Below are 8,788 nucleotides of genomic sequence, written 5' to 3'. Positions count from 1 at the left end.
ATGCAGGAGTGGGGTCTAGGAATGAATTCTCTAAAATTAGTTTAGTTTATGATGACAGTACTAAAGATCCCCACTAATGAATTGCAATCTTTTCAAGAGAGATGCTCTTTCCACTCATAATATTGTGTCCACCACACTCTTAAAAATCTCAAAATACATGTGTGAAGATATATTTTCGAAGGCATCTTTTATACACATTTTTTAACATAATTTTTTACACATTCTTCATCATTCTTCATTCGTAAATTGATAAATCACACTTCTTTTTACAAGAAGATTAATTTGAAAAAACACCTCCGAAATATTCCAAGAGATACACTTCCTATTTCCAAGAGATACACTTCCTCTAGTGGTGGGACTATTGCAACCGTTGTTATAGGTGCATTTGACTTCAGTATGGTCACTAAAGAAAACTCCCACGGAGGGAGTCATAATTCCTATATGAGCAAGGCTTAGCACTAGCTCTTGAAATAAGGAGGATAAAATACATTTTTGAATTAATTTTTTTATGCTGAAGAGTGTATAAAAAGGTGTGTCCGGATATAATTACAATGCTTTTTAAAATGTTGAATATACCACTTTTCACACTATTGAAAATTACATACTAAACATTCAAGGTACGGAAATTATTTAAGAAATTCATTTCTTTTAACAAGTTTTCTTTCATACATACATCATAGATTCAATCACAAACTATATACAGTTTACAAGGCTTATACATACGGTTAACTTATTTTATGTACTAACCTGCTTCACTGTTACATCAAGTGCAATAACTAAAAAAAACTGTAATGTAAGAAATTGGCAAAATTATAAGACTATACTTCACGTTAGTAATATTTAGCTGAAAAGAGGCATCTTTGACTTACATTTTTCATTCCTGATACCATAACCTCTTTTCTACAAAGAAAAATAAATGCCATCGTAAATCTAAGGAATGGGTAATTGGTCAGTTTCAATTTCAAAAGGCTTAAATCCTGAGAAATCTAATATAAAACAATCAGAAAACGTGAAGAAAACTGTACATGTCTGTGTAAAAAAAAAAGTGAAATGGCCAGTATGATTTTGATCCTAGCTATAACAAAGTTGTGGAGGTCATCAGTTCAAAAACTTAGTGATGACCTCGTCTGAGGACAGACAGAAATCCTCCCGATCTATCCCGGCGCTCTCCTTCATCTCCAACCTGTTCCACATACATATTTAGGCATTCAATATTCTTCTGTAAAATATAAATTCAACCATTGAAGTTGAATTGAAAGTTATCATCAAAAGATCAAGTTGACAAACTTTCATACAATTCAAAAGATATTCATGAAATCAATTTATTTTAACATTAATGCGTAATTTAAAATATAAGCAAATATCAAATTTTAAATCATTTATTTGTATCAATGTCTAAATAGTCTGAATTGAAATATTGTATAAAATGATTATCAAAATAATATAACATGATTCAATGCTTCATTTTGCTAAATTCATATTCCACAAAGAATTGTTAAAGGTGCGAGAATTTAACATGAAATGTCAATGAGCATTGCTCATGCTTGCCTGTGCATGGATGTGCAAGTATATTCCATGTATAGTGTATACAAGATGTGTCTAAATAATTGGATACAATTTTTTTTTAAAGCAAAAATTAGAGCGACTCACTCTTGTGTAAGCTACTCTCACATGTCAAGCTACCTATATGCATATCAGATAAAACATAAAGTGACCTTGTTATACCTCCTTAGCTAACTGCTGCAAGAGCTCAATGATTTCAGAGAAATCGGGTCTTAATGTTGGATCTTGCTGCCAAGACTTCTCAAGAATCTGAACAAACTTTGGATGAGCACTCTTGGGGATGGCGGGCCGTTTACCCTGAAAAGTTATAACACATAAATAATTCTCTATACAATATACATCCTTCCAGTCACCATGAAAATCAATTTCCCCAAAGTTTCTAGAAGCAAGGAGACATTATATTTCAGTTTATTCTACCAACGGAATTAAAAGAATTACCTTCTGAACAACTCCTATGGCTGCCTGTAGAGGGGTCAAATATTCGTATGGAAGCTGGCAGCAAAAACACAATAGTTTATGAGAGGTTAATTTTGGAATAGCGGTAAGGTAGTAGTAGCCGTAGTAGTAAAAATATGTTATACCTTTCCAGTGAGCAACTCCCATAAAACAATTCCAAAACTAAATACATCCGCCTTGTGATCATATGGCTTGTGTTCAATAACCTTCAATGCAGAGTAATCATGGTAAGAAAACATGACAAAATGAATGATACATCTACCTTCGCTACCAGTTTTACCTCACAACTCACAAGATGTTGATAGTTAGGTCATCTTAGGTGTGCTGGAAAAGAAAACAAAGAAACTCAAAACTGAACACTTTAGAACAGTGTTTTTCTGTACACTAGGATAAGAAAATTGGTAGTATATTTGAGTAATGCCAACAACTTCATTTGTTATATATTTCTAGAAAGACAACTCTATAGAAATCATCAAATTAATAAACATAAGCACTTAAGAATAAAACAACCAATCCTCTAAAGACAACGGGTCTTGAAAAGTTCATCAAGATAACACAAGCTATTAGAACAACCTAACTATGAGAAAATTACCTCAGGAGCCATCCAACGATAAGTCCCAGTTTCCGCTGTCATAACCCCAGATTGAACTTTCACTCTAGCAACTCCGAAATCGGCAACCTTTACAACCTGTGATATAACACCACATACAACTTTCACTTCGATATATACCTGGTTTATGTTATTCCGTATATATGGTATATTGTGTCTGTGGTGTGCATGCAAGTGACAGAGAGGGTTGAGATCAAACAAAGTATTGGATCAGATCATATAATACAAAATTAGAGGAAACATACACCATTTTCATCCATCAAAAGATTGGCAGATTTCAAGTCTCTGTGGATTATGTTATGTTGGTGCAAGTAGCTCATTCCTTTAGAAACATCAATTGCAACTTTGAGCAGGGTAGGAAATTTAAAACACCCTTTATGCTTATGTAAGTAGTCATATACACTTCCACCAGACATAAACTCTGACATTTTAAATGAAAACAGCCATTATAATGGGGTTGATGATGATTGCTAAATATTTAAGATCACATCTAATCAATTATTAACGTATTCATCATATTTCACCTGTAACTATGCATAAGCCTGGGGGCTTGGTACATGCGCCCATGAATTGCACAACATTCTTGTGTCGAACCTTTCTGCAAGTTCCATCAGCAAGTTTGTATATGCATACTCTTTTAAAATGAAAACACAACTAAGAAACTAGCTCAGAATATAAGTCAGCTACATTAAAAGTTTGGTATGCGATGACTAGAACCAAGAAACTAGCTCTTAAAGCAGATATTATATGTTGTTGTAGCTCGTCCACTTTTGGCCCCACTAAAAATGCATTCTCACATTTTTTCGTTTTGAAAGATAGTTTTTCCATCTTACCAAGGATTTATTTTGACATTGATACCCTACTATATAAAAAAAAAAACAAGTAGATAGACTTCAAATGGTAAAAATGAGAAAATTTAATACAACAAACCTCATGATGTAGACTTCTTGAGCAAACTCTTTCTGCATTTCTGTACTTACATGTTCAGTCTTGAGAACTTTGATGGCTACTTCCTGGCTACAATATGTACCTTTAAATCTGATTTAATTTAAAGAACTGGTCAACTAAAATTGAAATAATACAGGCGCCTACAGAGAATGTTTGTGGAGCTAACACAAATGCATAATTCAAGATCGCTGGGTACTTACAGTTCACCGTATGACGCAGATGCAATTTGAGTTCCATATTTCAAATGTTTGGGATCTATTTCCCAAACATCTGTCCCATCATTTGGAATATTCAAATGATCCAGCTCATTGTTCATCCTTGCTTGATCACACTCATCAACAAATGATATTGATTGCCGCCTGGACCTCTCATGTCTCTGAAAGTAGTCCATAAGAATTCAATTATTGAACTTTTGTCAAATTGACTATATAGCAGTTCTCTAAGAAACAGAAAAAGGGGTTGAGTTACCTCAATCTTCAAGACTTCCTTTTCCAAAGTTGCTTTTAGCTTCTCTGTTTCCTGTTTTCAAACCAAATAATCAACACAGCCCCATTAGCTAAGCCTTTTCAAAATACTTGGATAATAAAAAGAGAGCAAAACTGACGGCAGAGAGTGACATAACAAAGTATTCTAGAATACAATAAAAGCATATTCCAGACAATAATGTTGATAAACTGGTGCTTGTGAACTGAAATATGGTAGCTGTAATATGGTTTAAATCACTATGAATTTGAATATTATGTCTTTCAAGATAAATATAAGGGTCCATGACATTAAATTTTGAAAGAAACTTCTCACTTTTATTCCATTATGCACCCATCCCAAAAAACTGGTAACAATAACAAATGATTATCAGCATACCTCATAGGGCCAGCCTTCAACAACAAACACATCTAAAGAGTAACCATCAGTTGTGGAAAAAGCATGTGCTTCTTGGATGTTCAGTCCAACCTCAGCAAGCAAAGCAGTTAACTGCAGAAGCAACCACGCCTTTGAGATGCTCTCATTTATCACACGGCATTCAAAGTTAGTCCTAATTAAGTTTACATAAGTAGGGTGACTATGTGTAGGTTAGGTCTGAATGCCTGATCCAGCCGAGTCAAATATTGTCCAATCCATCAATCACGCGTTTTGATAATATATGAACCAAAAGTGATGAACTCTAAATTTGTGCTACTTGTTTAGGAAAAAAGATGGTTTTAATATACATAATATTTTGATAAGAAAAAGCTATCACATACCTGGCTGAGAAGCTTTGGCTTGTCATCTGTTGAGATAGTGATTTCATGCATGGGCCTACATCATTTTCAGTGACATATAATTGATTTTTTTTATCAAGCATTCAAAATTTAATTAATGTACCAAAGCTGAGTTAAATCTTCAGATCTTAAGAATAATAATTATCAGCATCTCAACCTCAAGAATACCAACGAGATATTAATATAACTGAAAAGCAGATATATGGAAAGTGCTAGTGTTATAGAAGAGCTGAGTTAAATCTTCAGATCCACCCCCACATAAAAAGGAGAGGAAAAGTAATCTAGACTCCAGGTCAGTGTTTAAATATATTTTCCAGGTCTAGGCCAAAAAAAGCTTGCAACAGAAATCTCACCGTGAATATTGTACACTTGCATGTACATATCGTTCCTCTTCCGAGTCTTCAGAATCATTTTCTTCAAGAGCCAGTGCTTCAAGATTAGGAGAAGAACCAAAAGCAGGAGGTGGGAATATACTACTGACAAATATAGAGAAAACAGAATCAGAACTGAATATTACAGCCATCGAGTCCAACTAACTAGAATAATTGGTTGGCCTTTACATATAGCTATTACTTGAGCTTTGTGATAAGAGCATCCTACAATTTTACTTTTTTTTAAATCAGGATAATAAGTGAGAAAATGATACCCCTGCCTGCTTGAATATTTAGGAGAGCTTTGACCAGAATCTACCCTAGGAGCATATGATTGGAAAGAGTCAGCTGGGTTTTCATCAGATGAGGGATGAAGCTGCACAGATTCCAACACCGAAATAATATTGGTCAGATGAAACAAAGTAAATGATATGAATCATACTGCTCAAGTCAAGATATGAAAACTGAAACTCAGAAGAACTTGAAGACCATGGGGGGAAGCCATAATGTTAACCGTTCAGAAACATAAAAAATATCTGATTACTTAACAAGAGACAATTCAACTAGACAAATGCAGCTTGATCTTGTGAAAGAAAATACAGACATACCGATGACACACCAACAAAAGAGACACTCTGTAAGAGATTTTCCTCAGTTACAACGCTAGTATACCAAAAGTAGCTTAAATGAATCATCCATAATGATATATGAAAACAGGTAGAAATTCAAAAAGTACTATATTCCTTCAGTCAACGGGGTAGTGAAAAATTTAGAGCATGCCGATTAGATTACTTAGGCATCATAGATCATACACATACAGCATAAATGTTAATTATGCTCATGACAACAAACCTAAAAGAAGACCCCTATTTTGACATTTAAAGCACATGCTATTTCAGTTACAAATAATCATTTAAAATTTAATTTGACCTTCCCAATATAAGTAACTATGGTGACTTGTTTTTGACCTCGGCTTACATCTTCTCAATGGTATGCTTGATCAAATCACCTCAGAAACACAATTAATTGGAGTATGGTATGGTTGTAGTGAGCTGTGTCAAGTATGGTATTGCTTTAATGACTATTTATAAATCTGTTTCAGTCGCATGTGAAAAATATATATTTCATTCAAGACTAGAGAGTCTAGGCGGAAAAAAAATTACTTGAATAAAATGTAAATAATTTACAAAATAAATTGTTCCAGAGGGTGTTCAACAACACCATTATACTCCAAAGGCTTGATCTTATTCAGCTAGTCAAAGCATATAGGGATCCCTGATTGGAACATATACATTTTAATAGGTATCCTCCAAGAATGAAATGAACCAGTCGCGAACAAGCACGGACACCGGAAACACGACACCAACACCGACATGTAGACACCAATAATAATTTGAAAAAAAATGAATAAATTAAACATAATAACAAGCGTCGGTGTCAGTTTCTGACACAGACACGCCTTTTTTCAGAGGTGTCGGTGTTACAGAGATTGTGAATGACCTTTTTTCAGAGGTGTCAGTGCTACAGAGATTGTGAATGATGATAACTAATTAGTCAACGGAGCATAGCAAAACAACAATGCCGCACAAAATGAAAGCACTAACAAATGAAAACTGCAAGGATTTGAATTAATAGCACTGTAAGGGTCAAGTCACCTGGACTAAGTGAACTTCAATTGAAGGCCTATTAGCAGGATCATGCGCTAAATGAAGTAATCTCTTGTGCATAAGAACATCTTCCGCCCTTTCTACATTCACATCTAACGCATACCTGCATTACAAAATACCCTCAAATCTCTTCCAAAAACCAAAAATATTTTAAAAAGAAAGAGCTACGAAGCACAGACACCGGTAATAATTTTAAAAAGAAGGAGCCATGAAGCGCAGATACAGGCAATAATTTTTTTAAAAATTGAATAAATTAAACATAATAACAAGTGTGGAGTGTCCTTTCATACACATACTAACACAATACACTTTTTCGAGAGGTGTCGGTGCTCCACAGAGAAAAAGAGAAATAAAACTAGAAAACCTAATCAATCATAATACATTAACAAAAAGGAATCACAAAATTCATCCAACTATCAAAGCCAAACAACTATCAAAGCCAAATTATCAAGATTCAATCTCTTGCATGCACGCGGTTTCAACCGAATTTTAAAAATAACGAACAAAATCATTGTTAATTCTACTTCATAAATTCACGCTTAAAACGAAACAAATCCACTGCAAAACCTCATATAAACACAATCACAAACAATAAGAAGAATAATATTCTCATAAAACGATGAAAAATACGCGAACATGAGAGAGATAGTGCAATTGAAAATGCAAGACAACAACCGTGTAGGAAGACGGTTGAAATGAGCCCAAAGCTGATCGTTAAATCCAGGCTGCAAAGCTTCTTCGTTACCGGTTGAAATGAGCCGGCGAAGAATCTCATCGTACACTTCGAGTTTCTGGCGATGCTGCCGACTCTGCGACGGAGCCGATGACGTGGACGACGTGCGGTGGTGCACTCCGCTGCCGCAGCTTTCGTTGTCTTCCTTCGCCACCATCAACATCGAACGAACGAGTTTCACGTGAAATAACTAAAATTTCGCTTTTATTGTGGTGAGGAAGGAAAGGAAACAATGGTCTATTTGTTATAAATTTATTCTCCATCGTAACTATTTATAAACTTAAGACATTTCTTAAACATTAAAAAAACTTAATAATATAATTCAATAAAAAAATAAAAGATCATTAATTAATATGTGTGAAGCCATTTGCAAATTATTAAATAAATATTTAAGTATATCTATAATCACGAGGTTTTTTTTACAATGTTATATTACTTACTAAAATATTAATCAAATAATAAGATAATGAAATATTATTGTAAGAGAATAATTTGATGATAAAATTTATTGTTTAAAATAATGATGATAACTCCCTTGGATGGTTTCTATGAAAAGTGATATTTGTTGTTGGTTACATAAAAAATAAAAATAGAATTATTACATTTTAATAAATTGTATTTTTATCTAAGCCAAGGTTATTTGAATATTTATATTTTTATCACCGTAGTAACACCAAATCTGTTAAAGATATGAGAATTTTTTTTTTTTTCAAAATGTGATAGAGAAAGATATGTTTAAAATTTAAATTATCAAACTTAATTATTTTCCTCTTGTATAAATTAAGTAAAAAAAAGCTTGATATGATGAAAAAATTATAATAACTTAATTATTTTACACCTTTTAACGATAAATAAAAGAAAGCCAAACTAAAATGATAAGATGAAATTTATTACTTTTAAAGAAAATATTGCATAACTTGATTATTTTTAATTTTAAGAATGAAGAGTTTTTGTAACAATTATATTAGTTGAATTGTTGAGGCAGTTTGTTTTCGTGTTGAGTATCCCTAATATTTGGGATTAAATATATTATTGTTTATCAAAAAATAAACATAAAATATTGGGTTGATATTTTTTCTATTTAACGTTATTAATTATATTTTTTTTAAATGAACTCTTTTTTTCCTTAAACAGATGATAATATTTTTGGATAATGTTTTTGGATAAGCATATGAGTCAGT

The 8,788-nt window shown here is 33.0% G+C and overlaps 1 protein-coding gene across 3 annotated transcripts; it reads right to left on the bottom strand.

The window, feature by feature from the left end:
• Nucleotides 1–1,034: 1,034 nt before the first annotated feature.
• LOC131649237 (serine/threonine-protein kinase STY46-like) lies at nucleotides 1,035–7,855 on the bottom strand. 3 transcript variants are annotated; one of them, XM_058918999.1, is made up of 16 exons: nucleotides 7,550–7,855; nucleotides 6,863–6,977; nucleotides 5,483–5,583; nucleotides 5,190–5,309; nucleotides 4,819–4,873; nucleotides 4,439–4,549; nucleotides 4,046–4,096; nucleotides 3,778–3,953; nucleotides 3,560–3,667; nucleotides 3,154–3,227; nucleotides 2,875–3,050; nucleotides 2,612–2,707; nucleotides 2,145–2,225; nucleotides 2,002–2,055; nucleotides 1,726–1,860; nucleotides 1,035–1,183 (listed from the first exon to the last, which is right to left on the bottom strand). In XM_058918999.1, exons 1-16 carry the CDS (start codon nucleotides 7,768–7,770, stop codon nucleotides 1,112–1,114), a joined length of 1,746 nt encoding a protein of 581 aa, XP_058774982.1. In that variant the 5' UTR covers nucleotides 7,771–7,855; the 3' UTR covers nucleotides 1,035–1,111. The 3 variants fall into 3 exon arrangements, with proteins under 3 accessions (XP_058774982.1, XP_058774981.1, XP_058774983.1); XM_058918998.1 differs by having other exon boundaries at nucleotides 5,190–5,312; nucleotides 7,550–7,854; XM_058919000.1 differs by lacking the exons at nucleotides 1,035–1,183; nucleotides 1,726–1,860; nucleotides 2,002–2,055; nucleotides 2,145–2,225 and adding an exon at nucleotides 2,320–2,343 and having other exon boundaries at nucleotides 5,190–5,312; nucleotides 7,550–7,854.
• Nucleotides 7,856–8,788: the final 933 nt, after the last annotated feature.

Source organism: Vicia villosa, linkage group LG2 (assembly GCF_029867415.1).
Source record: "Vicia villosa cultivar HV-30 ecotype Madison, WI linkage group LG2, Vvil1.0, whole genome shotgun sequence".
In the NCBI taxonomy this organism is placed as follows: Eukaryota; Viridiplantae; Streptophyta; class Magnoliopsida; order Fabales; family Fabaceae; genus Vicia; species Vicia villosa.
This window is presented reverse-complemented; position numbering and strand designations above follow the sequence as displayed.

Coding starts and splice junctions, on each gene's coding strand:
- LOC131649237 (XM_058918998.1), bottom strand. CDS start 7,770: ATGTTGATGGTGGCGAAGGAAGACAACGAAAGCTGCGGCAGCGGAGTG. Junction 4,874..5,189: donor GCAAGTGTACAATATTCACG/GTGAGATTTCTG, acceptor AAAATGATGTAG/GCCCATGCATGAAATCACTA. Junction 4,097..4,438: donor TTGAAGGCTGGCCCTATGAG/GTATGCTGATAA, acceptor GTTTGAAAACAG/GAAACAGAGAAGCTAAAAGC.